The sequence below is a fragment of the Clavelina lepadiformis genome, chromosome 3 (assembly GCF_947623445.1).
Source record: "Clavelina lepadiformis chromosome 3, kaClaLepa1.1, whole genome shotgun sequence".
In the NCBI taxonomy this organism is placed as follows: Eukaryota; Metazoa; Chordata; class Ascidiacea; order Aplousobranchia; family Clavelinidae; genus Clavelina; species Clavelina lepadiformis.
The window spans coordinates 8355829-8377911 of NC_135242.1; the positions used below are offsets into that span (position 1 = coordinate 8355829).

The following is a 22083-nucleotide window of genomic DNA, read 5'->3' on the forward strand; positions in this document are numbered from 1 at the left end:
TTCCGCGACGGAACCAGAAACCACAATCACCAGGCGAAGGTAGAAGCAAAAACTGTGATGGCAATTTCCACCACTGTAAGAAAAAAATCACTGGCGTTTTTACTCAAATTGGTGAAAATACTGTTCGAGAAACAGAGAAAAGCTTTCATCGCATAGAATTTGTCCAGCCTTTTCAAGACCGGATACTTTGGTATGGATAAACTTTGAAGGCGGTGAAAGCTCCTTTCATTCAGCATTTTTACATACATGCCTTTGTCAAAAAAGCTGATGAAATTTCACAATTTCTTCTGATTTTCTTATTTAAGTCGCGCACAGAATTCACAGACTATGCAGAGATAAGGCAGCTGCTTGCAGTGTTAACACACTTTCCAAAAGGTATGGTGCTTAAGGCTTTTCGGAGAGAGCTACCACATGTGAAGTTGAGGGGTTGCACCTTTTATTTCATGGAAGCAGTTTTCAGATACGCACAAGAACTTGGGTTACAAAGGCCATATTTGCACGATTGTGGAATACAACATTCGGTAAAAAAGTTGATGGCTCTTTGCTTTTTACCTGAATTTTTTTTTGAATCTTGTTTTGAACAAAAAAAAAAAGCGACGACACCAGCGCTGAATCAGTTATATGAAAACAACATGGATCAACAACAACATTTGTTCCCCTGCCGCATGACATTACATTACAAGCATTGACATTACATTACGAATCGAAATCACCTGTAAGTTGATTGGAAATTCTGCTTCTTGGCACGTCATATGATTTACTAAGTTCCCTCGGTGACATTGACTTGCTTGTCATAGCGACCACTGCTCTTTAAAGCGTATCCATGCACGTTGTACCTTTCTTATAATGTGAGATTACACTGTTATAATGTGATTATCTATAAACAAATTCTAAAACTTTTTTATCTGGGCTAGGCTAATTTTGAATAAAAGGCAATGTAAGCTTACACAGTGACTACTCTGCCACTCTATGTGGGGATATGACCGCTTACTGGGGCTTTGCTGATAACCAGTGTAGGTTAAAATAAAATAAAAACAACTTCAAACATTGTGGAAATAATCCGCCGAAAGTTTTGGAAATTAAGAAAGAAATATTTAGACACAGAAAAAATTTGAACGAAAAAGAGCAAGTTCCTATTGGGTTATGATGGAGTTTCCATTATTGGAAAAAAATTAGGTTTTATAGTTTAAGCTGTTAGAAGTCAGCTGTCGACATGCTTACATTTATTGCGTTATAACTGCCGTAATTTATTCTGTTTTATTCAGTCTTTGCAGAATTTTGATGCAAAGTCAAAACGACCACATACCGAGTGTGATCGCAGTAAGGTCGATAGACTCCAGATCAGTGGTTCTTAAACTGCGGGGCGCGAGAGATGACAAATGTGCATTATCTTCTACATTCTTCATTAAAGATGTGCATTATCTTCTACAAAGCCTCGAATTAGGGTCAATCGGCCCTATTGCGGCCACGGCGCTTTTGCGGCCGGTAAATTTTTTTCTGAAATTACCGAAAAATTTTACAACGAAAAATAATTTTTTTTAAATTAGCCTCATCTAATATTCCTAACAAACAACTCCAGCAAATTTCAGGAAGTTACTCCAAGTAAAACGTTTGTTATTACCCTTAGAACGTGACTACCTCAAACAGAGACCAGAACGATGTGAAAAACAGCCAAAAATATTTTTTCACTCTGCAAACTAAACGGCTGTTTCTCCACCAATTGTTGCTCTTTTTTCATTCTTTTTTCGCACACGAGTAGCTGTATCCTTCTTCTGTGTTTGTACAAAACTTGAGATGTCTATGTCTCTTTTTTCAATGTTTTTTTTTTATTTTTCTGTGTTTCATCACAATTACAAAACAACCCCCTAAATGCGGACAGCATAACGTGGTCATTCTAGTTTATCAAATGCTTTGCTTGCACGTGATTATTTGCTTACTTTGGTCTACTTGCGCAATATGGAGTTACCAAGTAAGAAATCAAGGAACTCTTACGATCAAGCAATGCTAAATGCAGCTCTTTCAGCTATTTGCTAAAGTGGAAAAGAGGTCCGGTTGAACCATCATGGGCAGCTTGTGATTTCTGGGACCATACCAAATGCACCAACCTCAATATCGAGGTTAATGAAATTGAAAACGTGCAGTGGTATTGTGATATGTTTGTGTGAAAATGGTGCTGATAATTTTTTCGGTTCTTTTTTCATTAGCATCGACTCTCAAGTGGTATTTTCTTGAATTGTTTCTTGTCGCATGAAATAAACAAGCTTGCCGCCTTATTCGTTTGGAATTTTTCTTGTACTCGATGCAGGCTAAGTGTAATGACTCACTTTTTATTTTGCATTACACTGTAAACATACGATAATCGTTACGGTTAAGTTACGCTTATAGGATATGTGAGGTATACTAAAAACGTTTAAAACTTGGCCTGTCCATTACACAAACGCAAAAGTAAAAACGAATCGTAGTGGTTACGCATCGTTTTACACCAACCAAGTTACCGGAATATTCTTCTCCCTTATTCTTACAATATTTATACATACATATATTTATTATACAGTTATTCGATGAATCAATGAATAAAAACAATTTATTTTGCATTGCTTGTAACTCCAATGTTCTTCTTCAGTTTTGCACACAACTAACGGCAATACTGTAAAAGGCTAAATTCTTCATAAAAATACGTCCGCAAAAGCAGGGAAATGCGGACGCATTTATGGAGATGTGTGGCCGCATTTGCAAGGAGTGTCCGCAATTACCCAGAAAAAGTAGTCTTGGAAGAAATCGTTTTGCTCCGTTTTTGCATCAACAGAAAATAATATAAAATTATAGTAAAAAAGTAGATTAAATTCTGCACAATATGGTGAAAAAATTGTTTCGCTAGCCCCAGGCAAACGTATTTAACATGAGTTTTAAATCGCAAAGAAAAAATGTGGCCGCAATACCGCCGATAGACCCTAAACGTTTGGTTTCCCAAAAACAACTACATCCGTCACATTAATGTGTAGTGGCCCGGGTGGCATATTTAATACCGTTGTATCATTCTTGGGAAAGTGTTTGCCAGTTATTGATTGAAGTCTTGTTTATTGATAACACTGCAATTGTCGTTTAATATTTGGAAACTTGCTCTAAATAACTTCATGTGAAAACGCCGTTTAGTACGTTACCAGGGGATTTCAAAACGCCCTAGTTTTAACTGAATGTAATCCCCATTGCCAACGCTTTATTTTTATCGTTCGCACGTTCTGAAATGTTCGTGTATGTTATGTCGGATATTTCCGCTCACACCGCTCCACGCTGTTATAAGCTCAAACTTCTACGCGAGTAACCGCTCAGATGGAGAGATACAAAGTCGTACGAATGTATTACGTTAGTCGTGTTAATTGCAATTCTTTAGACCTGTTTTAAACGGTGATTACTAAGTTTGTGATTGTGTGTAATATTCGGAACCTGTACAGTTCCTACAATAAAGGACCGTTTCTGATAAACTGTATCTGTAATAACGTAAGAGCTTTCGGCTGACAAGAGGTTAGAGAATTTTAACCGCACGCAACCACGGAGTCAGATCATTAATTCGGCAGGTAAATTAAGTCCAAATAACATAAGTTAAGATAGATGAACTGTGCATCAGCCTCTGCAAATGAAAGTTAATTGAACATAAATTGTTGTTTTGTTTAATGCTTTTTTATTTTACAATGAGGTGGGGCGAGGATTTTTTAGGTACCGTCAAGGGGGGCGTGTTCCAAAAAGTTTAAGTACCCCTGCTCTAGATAAAAACAAAGGAGAAACTAGGCCTAGTTGCAACAACGCCAATAATAAAAAAATAGCTAGGTAGGAAATTGAAGCTTAAGTGCGCACCATCACCCGAACTGAAGTTTAAGTTTTTGCACGCGCGAGTTCTCGTCGAAAACTGCTGTGCTTTCCATGCAGTGGGGCGTAAGGCCAGGCTAGGCTATATGTAGCCTATACCTGTAAGGCTCTGCAGACCGGATTACACGGCGAGTGAAATAAGCTATGCTGCCATTTCCAATTAAAGTTTTTATAGAAAAGTTTGACTGAACCAGCATATTCATGAAGACATGGACCACTCCTGAGTCCTGAATACAGACGCAAAACTGTTTCTACTGCTATCTAGTCTAGGTCTCCAGGATCCTGAATTGCTATTTGCCATGCTTTTACTACTGTATTACAAAGATGGCGCTGTCCACGTGATCAAAAGGAAGTAAATAACTGAAGTTAGAAGTCGATAAATAAAACATGGTAGCCCACAAAGACCACAACTTGAGTTCCCAGCATTTCAGCTCATTCCAATAAAAACTATGAGGTTTGCGTTAAAAATTTATGACCACTACAACAAATACATTTGATCTTAGCAAAATAGTTTTGAAATTTATAAAATATTAATGTTTCTAAAACAAAATACAGTGGGACCTCGTTAATCCGGACCCCGATGAACCGGAATCCCCGCTATCCGACACAAAACTGCCGGGAACGGATTTCTTCCTATGCATTTTACCCCTTTAATCCGGAAACCCCGCTGTCCGACTCCGACACTAAAGTTTCGGAACAAATGTGCTAAATCAATAGCAATAAAATCCGATAAACCGGATTATTAACAGTTAAGCGAAAATGATTCACGACTGTCCTAATACACTATGTTAGTTTGTTGACGAAACAATAGCCGAATATCTACGCATAATAACGTTGCGGTCTTTATTGATTCAAAAGTACAGTATTGTACAGTATTTTAGAAACGAAAAAATAAATTGTTCATCAACAGTAACAAACAACGCTTCCGCGGTCGCAAAAAAATACGTACATTACATCGGTTGAGTGCGGCAATCTATTGAAGACATACTGCTGCAACTCAATCGTGCTATCAGCTTTTGATATCGCATTGCGCAAAGATTGGAAACAGGTCAAAGAAAGTTCAAGACAGTTGGTCCCACCGGAATGCTTCGCCACGCAAGAGCGGTTGTCAAACCGATTTGCGACCGAATGTTCGTCACTTGGAGAGCATTCGTCTTTAATACGGTGGTTCTGGGGTTCGACACTGGGTCGGATCATACAATAAATATAATTTTATTTTAGTTGCTGTCCAGCCAGAAACTCGGCACTTAGAATTGGAGTAAGGTGCATACGTCGTTTTGAACACGGTGCTGCATTTGCAAGATTGATTGATTTTTTACTTTCCGATTATCCGGATACCCCGCTAAACCGACATTTTTTGACGAAACGAAGTGGTCCGGATTAACGAGGTCTCACTGTATACAGTATTTGTTATGGTGGTCATAAATATTTTGCGCAAATTGAAAATATTTTTAGAAAACAAGCAAAAATTTTAGGAACCGAAATTGTAATTTTTGAGACTTTTCCAAGGTACTGTAATAAGGAACTCCAGAAAACAAGAATAGAACTTTTGCAAAATCCGTTGTGCACATGCGCGCAAAATGGGCTTTTGAAAAGTTTAAGGTGGGTCATGAGTCATAATTATGACTGGTAACTGGTGAATTACGACTGGTAACTTATGACTGGTGCTACTGTTGAATAAACTGCTTGCTTTCACATTTCTAGCTCAGTGACTGGCTCCTGTTCGTGACGCAATTTATAGTAGTTTAATTTTTTTTCACAAAATAAGCGACTGACGTGAAGTTTTACCAAGAAAACTGTACTTTGCTTTTTAGAAAAGAATTTTTTGAAATGGTGTTACAGAGCAGCAACCAACAGCAGGGTTATACTCGACCAACCACAGACTGTTGTTCATTACGTCATGAACAGCAGCTTAGCGTGAAACATCACCAAGACGGGCAACCTGTCATTTATTGAGTAGTGAGCAGTAACAATAACAGGGTGCGATTTTAAAAAGCCTGCTATTCAACACTATTTTTCGTTCTTCTGATGACGACCCTCATATTTTTCAACTACAGTATATTATACACGACATATTTACTAAAAAACTATACATTTTACCAATACACTTACTAAGCAACTCAATAGACATCTTTTAAACACTGCTATTACTATGTTCTTGATTATGCATAATATTGAGAAAGTGTACACTGTACAGCACCTACAATAAAAACCTTTTCTTGTAAACTATTTCTGTTGTAATATTAAAACCTTTCGGCTGACAAGAGGTTAGAGTATTCTAACGGCACGCAACAATAGAGTAAGATAATTCAACAAGTAAATTAAGTTAACATAAGTTAAGTTAGGACAGATCAGAAAAGATTAACTCTGCATTTTGATGACAAACCCGACGTGTTTTAATCCTTGTAGCCGTTCCTGCCAGTTTTTCATTCTGGTGACAAAACACGACGTGTTTCAATGTGACTGCTACTGCTAACGTTATTCTTATAAACAAGTTGATTTAACAACAAAGACAGCAATGGCTCCAGCTCAAAGTACTTGAGTGTGTGACAAAGACGACGATGAAGACAACGATGATGACGACGCCACAACCTCTTCTGCCACTGCCTTGGACTGGTCGCAAAATTATTCCACCGAAACGGTTCTCTGATTAGAAACACAACATGTTCTATTGTTTGCTGCTTACATTTTTTTTTTGTTTACATCAGCCGCTTAGGTTATTATTCATCTGCATTCAGAACAATTTCTATTATGTCAACGTTCGCATTCTCTTGGCTTATATACCTTTGATGACGAATTCCATTGCCAAAAGCAAACACCCTTCTACATACACAACTGCTCGGCTAGCGTGTTTGCTCCAGAAGATTCGTGCAACAGTTTACACTTCAAAGATTACGTCCTGGAAAAGTATTTACTTTTTTTTTGGGAGTTATCAAAAATCGGCCAATACCTTCGACGCACACCAACCTTACAATCCAAAATGTTCATCTTGGAATAAAACCAAAGTTTTATCACATGTCCCACTCATTATGTCTAACCCTGCTGCGTACTTCACTCGCAATGCTGTCAATTATAAGTTTGTTCGGCCGACTTCAGCTCCTGGGACAGTAACCAACCACTTTCTGTTTCACACTACCATTTACTATAGTTACGTCACCGACACAATGACGTCTTCTCTTCGATCTCTTCCATCGTGCTCAATCAAGCGTTGATACTGCTTAACGGGCAATCGTATGTGTATATGACGAGTACCTTCGCATATCAACTGCCCTCCAACCAAGCCTCTTTGGTCACATAAGATCCTACTCCATTATAACTCTACGCTTTTATATAGAGTTTCCTTACCTGACCTCGGGATCTCGTTGCATCACTAGAGGAAATGCTCCACACGTGCGACCAATTGCTATGGCAATCATATTCACTGCGACAACAACAACTTTATCTTTTTCCACCACCAATATACAGAGCTCGACAAACTCGCTCTTTTTTGTCCTAACCTGCCAAGGCGTGTATCTTCTCAAACGCCACACTCTCAATTCTCGCCACATCTTGCAACCTTTGACACACAACAGGACGATCTTATTTCTGAAGTTCTCACTACTTTCAACGAAGAGAACAAGTTCCTACATAACCAGCTCACGAAGCTGATTGACACACTCTACAAAGCAATTGGGAGATCTTCCCTACTGAGATACTCACTACTACTTTTGGACATCAAACCATGGGTTCCAGCTTTGGAGATTTTATGTTCAGAGCAGCATGCCATACTATCAACGATACCGTTTTACCGTCATTTGCGTACAGAAACGCATTTAGCGAACGCCCTTTCATCAAATATCGTGATCAAAACGGCCACAGTCAATACGGCAAACTCATTTCAGACAACATTGTCTTAGATGAGATCAACAGATGAGCTTTCTACGCTAGTCATGGTGATTGCAACTAACAAGAATTCAACAGGTAAATTAATTTAAAATAACATAAGTTAAGTTAAGACTGCTAGGTCAAGCTCTGCAAAAGAGTAGACATGTAAAACCTTCAACAAAATAAAAGCCATGTAATTATTTTACCATATTATAGAACGAGTTACCATTTTTAATCTTTCTCGTAAGACGTGTGAAAATTTTGCGATCCGACTGCAAAGTGTCTGCGGACCGCGATGTTTGGGAATCCTGGTCTACTGTATTGATAAACCCAAATACAGTATTAATTTCATGAAGCTTCAAACACGGTAGTTTAAACTTTACAGCTGACTTTTTCTTTCTATTATATTGCGATCTCTTCTACCACTACTACTTTGCCATACATGGTATTACATGTGTTATGTAATATATATGACCATACCTAATTCAAACTGAGGTCATTAAGCATATTTTCCTTATGACATCATCATAGTGTGACGTAACCGTCACAGTGTTTATTTTAAATACATTACCATGTCCGTATTTGGCTGCAAATCTGAATAGTTATATAACGTTTACCGGTCAGGCAAGTCGTGCTCAGTATTGGTTTTACCAAGTCTTTGTGCTATAAATGCTATGAAATCGATGTATTTAAAACGACACGTATTTCTGTCTTACACAACTATTTTTGTAAAATAGTTAACTCAGGATATGATACTTGCATTGACAAAGTTCAAAATGTCGAGCTAGATCTAGCTCCAACATTCGACCTAATAAAACAATTGGGAAATTAATATGAGTTTATCTGATAATATTCATTAACTGTCATCGTCATCGATTGTCATTCCTAAGTCAACTAGTAATTAGTATTAGTCACGCCTTGAAACCGTAAACTCGCATTTATTTGATCCTTATCTGTTCGACAAAAGACGTTTCGTGTATTCGGAGGGCCAATCGAAGCTTTGGCATAAACAGCAATCGATATAGTACTTTCCCTAAAATTATGGGACATTCGTCATGTTTCCAAAGCATCGTGTTTACACCAAAGCTTTTCATAAAACGCACAGCAAAAAATAACAGCGTACTGTACAGTCGTCCCAGAATTTTAAAAAATTGTTATAAGCATGTAGTGTTATATAGGCCTAAACTACTGTAAAAAATAATTGTGACAAAAAACTTTTTTTGAAGTTATAATAATTTTTGATAAATAATACCAAGTACACTTGTGATTTCAATTACGACAAACATAAAACAAATATTCCCTAATTTCTCACTTTCCGTTAATTAGGGTCAAGTTCCTCAGTTTCCTCATTCTGTAAAAACTAACTATATATCACTCACTATAAATCACCGGACCGACAAAATAAACGTTTTCTACAGATTTTAGAAAGTTCCAAACACATTGTGACAGAAATTGTTTTATAGTTAACAGCTAAGGCGCTAAGCTAAATAATAATGCGTATATTTGGCAATTGTATTACTTCAAACATGGAAAAAAATATTCCTCATTTTTTCCTAATTCCTTAATTTCCATAAATTAGTGTTGTGTTCCTCAGTTTCCTCATTCCGTAAATTAGTGTTGTTCGAATAATGGGTAACGACTGAACAAACCTATCTAGGCCAGAATTTGACGGTTCTAGGGCAGAAATGCACAACCAGATGTCATCACAATTTGAGTACCAAGCTGAGGTGATGCATGCTAAGGCATCTTGTGGTTGTGCACTTTTATACTAAACCCAATTTAACTAACGAAGCGACTACCCGGTATTATTTTTCACCAGCTTCCGTTTACTGCAGTTGCTGAATCACAATACGGTGACCGGCAGATTTTCGCTGATGGGTTTATGACTATTGTGTTAGGCGAGGGGAAGAAATCATTGAAGTGCTGTTAACGATGGGGCTCGTATGCTGGATGTCTCGGATTCGAATCATGCTAATCTTTGAGTTCTTTTTTTGTTTAAATTTAGTTTTGGTTTAGTTCAGTCATGAGGTGAAAGTTTGAGTCATAGGCCTAGGGATTAGTTTAAAATTAAATTAGAGTGGTATAAAAAATAAATATAAAAATGTGATTTTAGGTTGAAAATAGTGTTTATTTCAATTTGCAGCCTAGCTTAAAAATTTAATCAAAAGAAGTATGAGACTTTGGTTCAGAGGGGATTAGCCTATAGTTTTAAGTTAATTTGCACTTTAAAAATAATTAGCACACCATTTTAAGTTAAAAATTAGCACACAGTTCAATTCCATGACAGGTGTAATTGCCGTTAAAATTTGCGTCATTAATGTATTACCTATATGTAATATAGAAGAGGGTCTAGTATACAAGTGCACAACCAGAGGATGCCTAAGTTGTTTGCTAGACCCCAGCTCCTCAAGTTGTGACGTCATCTGGTTGTGCACTTGTAAACTAGACCAATGGAATATAGGGTAAAACGGTAACTCTGTGCCAAAAGCATTGGCACATAACCCAACTTCCTTCAGAACATCATACAAACTTTCCAGTAGTGCAATTTAGGCCTATAGGTCTTGAATGATATTTCACTTATAGCCTATATATGTATGTCACACTTAGCGCAAATTTTGCTATGAAGAATTAAATTCATTTTACAAATTATTTTTCGCCAATGACTGTGGGGAGCAAAAAGGTCGGTGCCAACTTCCAACTTTGTTATCGCAAAACATAACAAGAAAAATGCTTTCAAACGCACGCAATGATAGTTTTCCACAAGAAACTGGGTTTAGAATAAACACAAATTTAGGCACGATGCCTTTCAAGCATTGATTTTTTGTTTATTTATTATAAATTGGCGTTCAAGCAACCCACTTTCCCTGGTTTCTTTTTTAACGATAAATCGTTGTGATTGTCGATGAGTCTCATGTGTGTGAAATGTGCCACACTTTCTTCTATACTGTAGCTATTTCAGCATTTAATTTAAAATCACAATTTAATCTCTTAACTTGGCGCTGGCCCAAATAAATAAATGTTCTGTTAGCCTGAAATTTGTATTTTCTTGCATAATTTGTATTTCTTTTAGTGTTTCATAATCCATGTAGTACTAATGCATTACTTTCACACCTTGTTTCGCTGTACGGCATTGTAAATGTTATTGTAACTTTATAGAAAGGCAACGTCGCCGATGCAAAAGAAGCAACAATATAGTTGATAAATGCTTCATGCTATGTGCTTTTCAATTGTAGCTAGCGTGCAAGAAAATCCTTGGGCAGAAAATGCCTCCCCACCCACACACCTTAGACACCTAGGTCGTAGTACATGTGTACATACAGTGATATGATCTGCCAAATGACTTGGAGTGGTTGCTTGCAAACCCACTGTGGCAGGCTGCTTCCACAGTATTCTTTAGATACTTTGCAAAATTGTTGATATGAAATACGAATTAGAAAAAGTATCATTTCTGAAGGAAATTTATGTTGCAAGTTGCTTACATTTAATTTGTAAGTGTAAATAAATTGGACAATTTGTTTTTACAATTTTTAATTTGACAGCTTTTTAACAGATTTAAAACTTCTGCCTATTTATGGACATTTGTCCATCTCAAATGTATTTTTTTCACTAAAATTTTGGAAAAACAAGAAATTAAACTTTTGGCCTGCAATTGTGGCTCCAAAGAAGGGAAATACAATAGTGGTTTTGATCATTTGAATAAATGTACTTTGTAAAGACAAATGAAAAGCATGAACTGAATATTGACAAATAAAAACTGTGTTGTTTCCACTTCAGTCTCATACTAATTGATACCATAAGCCATACCAAATATACTGAAAAGTTACAATGTGCGATTGTGTGAAAAATGTTTTGCACGCATAACGAACTGATCAGTCTGGGCTGTTGATATCTTCATGTCATATATACGCTGCGGTACTACATGAACATTAATACCTGCATTAAATTGGGTAAAACTTGGTGATAGAGTTTTATTGAAGTCTGAATGATAGATGCCTAGATTATATGTGTACAGATTTCTGCGAAATGGATCATCATCTTTCATAGAACTTTTCGTTGAAGTACAGTAGTCCATCTAATTTAATGAAATGCATCTGAATAGGAAAAACGATATGCCCGGTACTTCAAGTGTTACCTCAAGAATGGCGTTAAATGACAACAAGGCAGGAATGGAAGGACTGGACAAAGAGAAGATTAATAAGTAAGATCTCAGTAAATATAGAGCAGGGCTACTCAACTGGCGGACCGCGGTCTGAATGCGGATCTTTTCAGTGTTGAATCCGGACCTTTTCTGTCTCAGTATTTACGCAAATGAAATCGTTCATCATTAGTTTTGTTATTACTGCTTATTCAATTAATCAGCGAATCTGTAAGTGGTAACTCAAACTAGTCTTCTAGTGTTTTTTGTTAATAGGTCGTTTGTCAATCAGGGCAGCCGGCGTTTTGTGCCATCTTTTGTTGATAAAACAATGTTTACACAAGTTTAATACAAAACCACTACGGAGATGTAGCCTTCGACAGCGCTGTTTCTGGGTAAACCCCATCATCAGCAAGGCGCTAATTGCAACCCATAAAGAAACTTTATGAAGTCACAATGATATTTGTGACTTCATAAAGGACACCAGTTTTTTAACAAAACCAAACCATTATCGTTGATTTGCAAAAACAAAAACACAGCAGACAATAGCACAATTTTAAACAAATCAAACAAGCTTTGTTGACGTCACAATGCACAGCTACGAGTCAGCGTTTTCAAAGATAAACTTCATAAAGATTAAATTTCGCGTCTGCATGACTGATGAAAACCTTCCCCACTGCCTTCGTCTCGTACTCGCTACTTTTGAACCAAGATTTAAAGAACTGGCAAGAAATGCCAATTCTACCACTACCTGTAACTAACAGAACAATAAATAAATTTCGCTTATTGCTTTTGCCAATACCCCTTTACCGGATTTTGTACATACCGTATTTCATGTGTTGTGTTAAAAAAATCCAGAGAATTTAATATTTTAAAATCCAGAGATTTTAAAGTTAAAGTAATACCCATCCAGAGAATTATATTATTTTATATACCGTATTTTAGTACAGTTGTATGACTGTAAATTATTTCATGAGAGTTATAACGGACCTAAGCAAATTTTGAACTTTTGTAACTGGACCTTTGCTAAAAATAGTTGAGTAGCCCTGATATAGAGCTGCTTAGAGCATAATCGTAATTTTACATAATCTTATTCCTATTTCATATGCTAATCATAAAATGTACGGTATGTGATAAGAAAATAAATGTTGTGTATGTAGGTCGTTCTCCAATTAGAACTTTGTTACCATATTGATACATATTAAATTAAGAAAGCCACCAATCTCTCCTTATACCACTCTTACCACACTTTTACGACACCCACCTCGGCATATTCCGTAGGCTTCTTCTGCACTTTGTTCAATATCAAGCTGTCAAGAAAAAGGTTGCTTGTATTAACTTTTAAGATATTTTGCATGGTTTGTTGTAGAATTATTATGGAAAATACTATTGGTTCACGATATTACAAAAATGAAGTAAAACGGGAAGCCCATGTTAGAGAAAGAATTAAAAAAATGAAGGAACGTTTGCAATTGTGCACATCAGAACAAAAGGAAAACGCAATGTGCAAAGTAAGCTTGTATTCATAGCCTTAAGAGTTTTAACAAAACAATAATTTGTTTCAAACATCCTGTAACCAGATGCAAAAAAGCTCATTTGCCTTGTGTCTATAAAGGCAGATGCAATGATTGCAGAAATTGAAAAGGGTAGAGACTTAACTAGAACAATTATTCACATCGATATGGATGCGTTTTACGCCTCTGTTGAAGAACGAGATAAACCGGAACTAAAGAAAAAGCCTATGGCTGTTGGAGGGATGAATATGCTAGTAAGTGGAGCACAACAGATATATATGGTGTCACAATCTATGAATGTTAGTGTTCCATGTTCCTTTTTATACCCTGTTAAAGTTGTCTTTTTTTGTTAAATAGAAATTGGTAATATGCAATCTTATTTTTAAGATTCTTGAGTTTGTTAGTTTATTATATTTCATGTAAAACTTAATATGTGTAGTCCACGTCAAATTATGTGGCAAGAAGATATGGTGTACGGGCAGCAATGCCAGGTTTCATTGCCAAAAAACTGTGTCCAGATCTAGTGATTGTCCCACTGAATTTTTCAAAATACAAGGAGGTGTGTTAATGTGTATGTTAAAGTATATTTGAATTGATGTTTTATGTATAATGTATTAAACTTTTTGTGTACAATAGGCAACCAGGTTTAACATTTTTTAAATTTTGTAATTATTTTTCATATACCGGTATCCTAGATACTTTGTGTCCAAATAAAACTAATAGTGTATAATATGCATAATATGTCTGTTTAAGCCATGTTATGTGAAAAAGAGTTTGACATTTTGGAAAACAATATATTCTTGCTTTCTTGCAGGTTAGCAAAGAAGTGCAAAAAATATTTGCTTACTATGATCCAAATTTCTCAGCAATGAGCTTAGATGAAGCTTACATGGATGTTACTGAACATCTGCAGGATCGATTGTTGTATTCTAAAGTAAGTATATGATTATATAAGTCAATGTGTCTTAATTATCGGAAAATATCACCTTTGCCTTACTGTGAAGAAACTGAAATTTGGTTTCAAATTTATTTGTTTAAAGATTACCTGTATTTTGTATTTGTTTGCAGAAAACTAGGTCGTTTGCTTATAATGTTGAAAACATGTACAAACGAAGTTCAAACCAAACAGAAGATATTCAACAGCATTCATCTGATGAATTGATGGCAGAAAAACACTTCAAATCATTTGGCTTTACTGCAGCAGATGTAGCAGAAGAAATTCGTTTTCGTATTCATCAGGTTAATTGGACTAGTTTATAACTAAAGCTAAATTAGTGTAGTAATTTTCCTGCAGAGTAGTATATCTCTTTTGTGTTGTTAAAAAGAACAACCAGAGTCATTTTTGTGCTGTTCAGAAAACAAGACTCACTGCAAGTGCTGGAGTTGGTCCAAATACACTACTTGCAAAAATTGCAAGTGATTTCAACAAGCCTAATGGTCAAACAATCATATCATCATTACGAGATGAAGTCATGAATTTTATGGCAAATCTTCCTATTAGAAAGGCATGGTTTACATGAAAACACTTACCGTAGATGAGACTAACTGAGAAGCGATTTGTTGTAGTACGTTATGTTACAAGGATAAATTTTATTTTTTATCTCGTAGATGAAAATACTTAGATGTTTGTCTCTTGTAGTCATATAGACTTATAACTGAGACATATTTCGCATAAAAGGTTAACGGAATTGGAAAAGTCAGTGAACAACTTCTCTCATCCCTTGATATCAAGTATTGCAAAGACTTACTTAAAAATCGCTCCAGTCTCATGCTACTCTTTTCCCCGGTATCATGCTCATTTTTTCTTCGTACTGCCTTGGGTTGTTCCTCAAACAGGTTGGAAGCGGAGAGTGAAAGGAAAAGCATCAGTACAGAAAGGTATAATTTAAATTTGTAAAATGTCTTGCTGGTTACAAAGTTCTCCATTGCCTAACCATGTTTTCAGGACGTTTAATGCTTGTTCATGCTTGGACGAACAACTGGAGAAATTGAAGGAACTCTGTCAAACCTTATCGAATGATATGAAAAAAGCAAATGTTCAAGGAAAAACTATAACGTTGAAGACTAAGACTGTGGACTTCGAGGTATATGTAGCAAATATTTAAGAAAAATTTATTTTCTGCAATGATCTGAATTGCATTTGAATTTAGCTTCATACCAGATCACGGAGTACTCTGATACCAGTGTCTTCTGTTGAAGAATTATTTGAAATTTCTCACGACTTATTAAAGCAAGAAGTAGCATTATCTAACAATAACCTTTCTCTGAGATTGATGGGTAATTGAAGTATATTTTTTTATTGAATTGATATCGTTTAGATAGTTTAGACAAAGATTTATTGTAGTATCTTGTTGGTTTTCTGTGTGATGCTGTAGTTTGAGGATTTTAGGTTTTTCCATATTTTGGACATGTAGTGTGCAAGTGACTTTTGTTTAGGTATTGGCTTATCAAAGCTGGAACCTATCTCCGGCACCACACAGACATCAATTAAAAAGTTCTTTGGAAAAATTGACAATATTGGCTTGAAGCATAAAGCAACAGAACAGCTTGCTGTTTGTGGAACAAGCCATAGTTTGTTTGAAAAAAATAATATTGTTGAAGAATTGGATGATCCTGATGAAGCTGATGATAAAGGTGGACATTGCAACCCTGATGAGCTTGATGTACTTTCAGATGATCGGTTCAATCTAAACCTCTTTAATGATAAATTTGGATACAATGGCCACCAGGTTAATACAGATAGTGAACTGGTATTAGATACTACACTTTTGTGCCCAGTTTGTGGGAGGAATGACTTTGAAAATTTACAGTATTTGAACGAACATCTGGACTTATGTCTTTGTGGAAAAAATAGCATCACACAGAATGAAAAAAATGGCAAACATAAAGAAATTGCACTTACAAGTAAATCAGTTTCTACTGCTGCTGTAGATGAGGAATCGTACCTAAGTGCAATAGAAGCAAATAAAACCTCAGACATAAGTGATACTGTTGGTGTTGACTTTACCTGCCCTATTTGTTCTGTGAAGTTTAATGCTTCGCAAACGACACTTAAGTATTTTAATACACATGTTGATTCATGTTTAAATCGTAAAGTAATCAAAAATATATTACAAAATGACTCAAAGATGTCGATTGTTAGCACCACTAAAACGAAAGCTTCTAAGGATGGTGGTAAACCAAAAAAGCGTAGAAAAATTGATTCCTGTAAGGGACACACAATAGATAAGTTCTTTTCATGAATATTGATGTATGATATTTTTGATGAATTCTGCATGAATTCAGTTCTTTTCTTATGTATTTATTACAAAAATGCACTTTACCTTTTCTGTTGGGATTTTTGTTAATTGGTATGATGTACTGTGAACGCTGAATTGCAATTTCATTGCATTGTTATTATTTGCTTTTGCACTGAGTGTGGTGTTGTGAGGATTGTAACGTTTTTATGCAAATGTTTAAAAGTTCATGTCAAAAGTAATGAGTAGTTCAAAAAAAATTAAACTTTAATCCTACTTTTCATTTTGCACAGGATTTTTAAAGGTTTTATATCATGCATATACTGTATCTATATTGGTACTGGAATAATCCCACTATATAAGATATTACAACTCAGAAATTTGAATTTGTAAATAACTTTATTATTTGAAATAATTTTGAATGTTTGGGTATATAGTAGATGCCACTGAAAAAATCCCCATTGGTCCCCATTTTATTTAAAAAGTAGTGATTTTATAAACTGGCCCACATAGACCAGCAGCAAAACAATGATTTTGGATGGTAAAAATGCTGCTAATCATTATTTGATGCAGCAAGTTGTAGCAGCGTGATATGTTTAATTGAAGATGTCTTTTTAAGGTAAAAATTTATTTTCTCATCTGTAATCCTACCCATGTCTTTATCATATCATGCCAGTGGCGATACGTTCCAAAGCAGACATGTTAAAAAAGGTTTCTGTTATTTTACAAATACAATGCACATAAAATTGAAAGTGGATTTATAATGCAAAGTCTGGATTTATTTCCTGGGGCTTTTTTAATCTATATTTTAAATGGGAAAATTTTACGGAATATGGCTACACTAGACTGATAAGTTTGTAAAGCGGCTTTCACTGTATTGAATAAAACACAAAGGTTTGTTAGAATTTCGTAGATAGGTCTCTTATTATATGGTTAAGTAGCTTTTTCCGGTGTTGAGATTATTGTAGGGACTCTTAAAGTCTTAAAAAAATTGTACCTGTAATCAAATGAAATATTTGTTTACTTGTAGTGACATTAGGAATTCACTTTCTCTTGCGACATAGTTTTTGATAATGGCTGTAGGAAACCATAATGCTGTTCACCTAAATACAGGATGTGTTAACTTGGGTTTAGTGCGAGAAGATTCGAGACGGGAACTTTTGCATCTTTTGGATAAATGTGCTGGTAGTAAGGTAAAGCTATTAAATAGTTGCTATCCAAGACATTGACCCACTTCTGTCAATAAATTTTTGTTTAGGCTCTGGTATGGGATCCTGAACTGACGGAACAATTTGGGCTCATAGCTGAATATTCACTGCTGAAGGAATATGAAGTTGACCGGATGTTCCCACTGAGACCTAGTCGTTTGCCGAAGTCAACTGTCCAGCATATAATATTTGTCACTAGGCCGATTTTGTCTTTCATGGATCATATTGCGGTTAACATTAAGAAAGAGGAAGAGGGTGATGGTTTCGGTAGAAAGGAATATCATATTTTCTTTGTTCCTTGGAAAAGCTTTTTGTGCATTCAAAAGTTAGAGGTAAAAGGTTTGAAGTTAAAAATTATGCTTCCAATGTCACAAGGACATTAACAAAAGATTTTTGTAGTATTAAACCAGACCGGAAATTGTTGGCCTTTCAAATGCTTTCTATTTTGTCTCGAGTGTAATAAATTATGTTTAAGTTATTCCGTTTTTTTAAGCCTTTTTATGTTTGCAGCATTGTGGTACGTATTCTTGTTTGTGGTTTATTAGGAGCTGGGTGTATATGGAGAACTTACCAATGTAGAAGAGTACAGATTAGATGTGATTGCACTTGACCATGATGTTTTATCAATGGAAAACCATTCTGCATTTTATGATTTGAATATTGATGAAGATGGGACAGCACTTCATCTTGTAGCTAAGTCCATTATTACAATCCAAAAACAGTTTGGAGTAATTCCTGTAGTATATGGAAAAGGCGCTTGCTCCAAGGTTGGATGAAGTACAGTGTAAAAATTGTTTTTTGTGAATGCAATAACAGTAGCCAAACTTTCAAACATGTTCTTCAGAAAGTTTAGTGATATTTTGTATCAGATAAACCTCTATTTCTCTGCTTCTTTGCGAAACATAACAGTAAACTTTTATTGTAACTTTTAGAACATTATTTAAAAATGAATATAAATTGGCAAATATCTGCTGCTGCAAAAAGTAGTAGGCTATCATCTTCGCCGATACCATGTTTAAAGGAAGTGAAGCTAAGGAGACTGAGTATTGTACGAAATGTTAAGATTTTTGTGATGAATACGTAGCAAGTATGCAGTATGATGCAAAAGATGTGGGATGAGCTGGGAGACCACTCAGAGGAGGAACATTCTCAAATCGATCGCCTTTTAATCTTTGACCGATCAGCTGACCTTGTGACCCCTTTAGTTACACAGCTGACTTACGAAGGTCTAATTGATGAAGCTTATGGAATTAACAACAGTAAGTACATCGATATGAGTCTGTGACATAACACTTGTGCCATGACTTGCTACTATTTGTGATAATTTAGCTGCAGCCAGTTTTCCACCCGATAACTTCTCAAAAACGTCAAAGTCAGATGACTTAACAACAGAAAAAAAGAAGGTTGTGTTGTCATCAAAGGATGAGTTGTTCTCACAACTCCGTGACTGCAACTTCAATGCTGTTGGTCCGAATTTAAAGAAACAGGCTAAAATTATATCTGAGAAATATGAGGTACCAGCATATAAATGCATTGTAACCTACTTAAATTTTTCAAGAGAATAATACATAAGAATTTTCGTGTTTTGCATAGGAACGGCATTCAGCAAAAACTGTTGGTGAGATGAAGACTTTTGTATCACACCTTCCGCAAATGCAGTTGGCAAAAGCATCACTTGCTGTTCAAACAAGCATTGCTGAACTTATCAAAGAATTCACTGGTGTGAAGCTATAATTGTAATAATATATTATGTTTTAACTACACTTCGTTTATACATCGACTATTTAAGCCCACATTCTTTAGATGCCGATGCTTTTATGGAAACCCTGTCAACTGAACAAGAATTTTTAAATGGTGTAAATACAGATAAAGTTCATCCATACATAGAGGAATGCTTGTTTCAGAAAAAGCCTGTTGTTCAAGTTCTCAGGCTGTTATGTCTGCAGTGCCTAACCAACAATGGCTTAAAACCCAAAGTTTTGGAATACTACAAACGTGAATTTATTCAGGTCCTATATTATACTTGTGACTTTAAAATTATTTGTGTTAATTTATTAAAGTAATATCTCAAGTTGTTTTATTGTAGTTTTTTCTTAATATTTTAAGCCCATAAGTTTTTAGCAAGTAATTTAAATTTTCTTGATTGTTTCTTACAGTCTTACGGTTATAAGCATCTTATCACATTTCACAAATTAGAAAAATGTGGTTTGCTGCGCCCCTCAGGCAATTCATGGAACTATAACACGATTAGGAAATCACTTCGACTTTGGGTAGAAGATATCAACGAGAAGGTACAGTAAAGTTTTTATGTGATATGTTGTAATCTATATCAAGCAAGTGCTCTGAACAAAAGTGAAAATAATCATTTTATATCATCATTTAATCATATCTGGGTTCTCTAGCTTTTTCCCCACAAACCCTCTGTAAACGTCATAATTTCCCAATATCCCCAGCTTTTCGAGATAAAATCAGAGCCCGAATTGGACTACAAAGCACTCACTAACAATACTTCGTAATAGATCATAGTTATTGCAACAAGATAATTGCATCACATAGCCTTAGGCATAGTGCACTACTTTTCCTTCTATACTTTGCTCGAGTATCTAAGCCGTAAATTTTAACAGTAGGAAGGGTTTATGCACACCATTTTGGCAACACGTTTACTGTATGCATAATATGATGTTGGTCTGCTGTAAGTTGAGCTAGATAAAAATGTAAGTTTACAAATCATTAAGCACAAAAAATTAATTTGAACCAGCAAGCATCCAACGTGCAGCAGTTTACTATTCCATGGTGACTCATATTATTTGTAAAGAGAGTCTTAATAACTCTTAGGACCCACAAGATATCGCCTACGTTCATAGTGGATATGCGCCATTGAGTGTTCGTTTGGTTCAAATCTTGTCACATCCAGGCTGGAGAAGCATTGAAGAAGTCCTTCGCATTATTCCCGGTCCGACCATACCTGGCATTCAGCAAGTGAAACCACAGAAAAAGTGTGAGTAGATAAAGGTTTATTTCTCCAGCAAAGTTTGTGGAGTGTCAAGAAATGTGATAGGTTGATGTCATTTTGTTAACAAAATTTTCTTCGCCTGAAGCGGTTGAATAACTTCAATGAATCCCAATCATTTAACAAAAATAACAGTAATATAATTAATTAATTAGTAATGTTTTTTATGCAAAATAATCGTCATATCTAGACCGGGATATCAAGGGTTAAGTGTATTTCCACCTTAACCTGGTGATATGGTTAAGGCGGGTGCCTGTTATCCCAGTTCAGATTCATAAGCATGACACTTAAATTGTATGTGGCTTATCATTCAGGGCAGGGCAGTCTGAGCAGCGACAGCAGTTCATCAAGCATCGTCACTCTTGTGTTTTTCGTGGGAGGTGTCACTTACGCCGAGATATCAGCTTTGCGATATTTGTCATCGCTTAAAGACGGCCATGAATATGTCGTTGCGACAACTAGCATTATTAACGGAAATAAGCTTTTAAAACCGTTAATTGAAGCAGACTAAGCGATGTACAGTATAGTAAGAAATCGTTCTCATTTCATTTTATTATTGTGCAATAATTTATATTTGACCATTCTTCGATTTTACTACGCGCGGTGCTGCAGCGCAAGTTTTCTGCGTTTATCAGAAATCATAATAATAAACCTTCACCTGTACTTACCAGATTATCTTGCATGTAAGAAATATCTAACAGGGTCTTTTATCGTTCCGAAGGATACATTTATCAAACCCTTTATCGACGCAAAATACTGTCGCTTCGAGGTAGTATTTGGATAACTAGGTGGGGCCCATGGGGATGCATTATTTCTCTTGGTTAGTTTCTCTAACGTTTCTTCAAAAGTCAAAAAACTTTTTACGTAATTTTCCGAAGCAAGGTCATAAAATTGTTAAAGCATTACGTCACCCGGGGTAAATAGAAGACATTGCATTAGTTAAAACTGGATTAACGCTTCCAGTAATAAATTCGTTTGTCTATGTCTAACGTCACTTTTATGGTAGAAGGAAACAGTGCCTATCAATATCACTGGTTTTGACAGATACATTTCTATAATTGTAATCACTGACATAGTTATGTTACGCGCGTTTTTGGTGTTTGCTGATTACCCTATTTAAAACGATCCGCGTTTGCAACAGAAACACAGTTTTAAGTTCCCAATAAATTACGTTTTGGCTTTAGTTGCACTCCTGTATCGCACCAGTTCAGGATTTTAACCACCTGTGAAACTGGGATGAGCACCTCCCTTG

At 35.8% G+C, this 22083-nt stretch overlaps 2 protein-coding genes and 1 long non-coding RNA gene across 4 annotated transcripts; all 3 read left to right on the top strand.

The window, feature by feature from the left end:
- The first annotated feature begins 4418 nt into the window (after positions 1-4418).
- On the top strand, positions 4419-5267 carry LOC143449573 (uncharacterized). Its single transcript, XR_013114590.1, has 2 exons — positions 4419-4612; positions 4775-5267. It is a non-coding gene; the product is annotated as an uncharacterized LOC143449573 (long non-coding RNA).
- A 4057-nt stretch (positions 5268-9324) lies between these two features.
- Positions 9325-17643, top strand: LOC143450071 (DNA polymerase kappa-like). 2 transcript variants are annotated; one of them, XM_076950480.1, is made up of 12 exons: positions 9325-9455; positions 9548-11926; positions 13233-13374; positions 13479-13631; positions 13817-13936; positions 14192-14311; positions 14446-14616; positions 14733-14882; positions 15056-15255; positions 15323-15461; positions 15528-15654; positions 15814-17643. In XM_076950480.1, the coding sequence occupies exons 2-12, from the start codon at positions 11814-11816 to the stop codon at positions 16617-16619; spliced, it is 2241 nt and encodes a 746-aa protein (XP_076806595.1). In that variant the 5' UTR covers positions 9325-9455; positions 9548-11813; the 3' UTR covers positions 16620-17643. The 2 variants fall into 2 exon arrangements, with proteins under 2 accessions (XP_076806595.1, XP_076806594.1); XM_076950479.1 differs by having other exon boundaries at positions 9353-11926.
- A 21-nt stretch (positions 17644-17664) lies between these two features.
- On the top strand, positions 17665-21494 carry LOC143450073 (vacuolar protein sorting-associated protein 33A-like). Its single transcript, XM_076950482.1, has 10 exons — positions 17665-17806; positions 17872-18153; positions 18367-18588; positions 18906-19080; positions 19151-19335; positions 19415-19541; positions 19625-19830; positions 19978-20112; positions 20657-20819; positions 21146-21494. Exons 1-10 carry the CDS (start codon positions 17687-17689, stop codon positions 21340-21342), a joined length of 1812 nt encoding a protein of 603 aa, XP_076806597.1. The 5' UTR covers positions 17665-17686; the 3' UTR covers positions 21343-21494.
- The last annotated feature ends 589 nt before the right edge of the window (positions 21495-22083 follow it).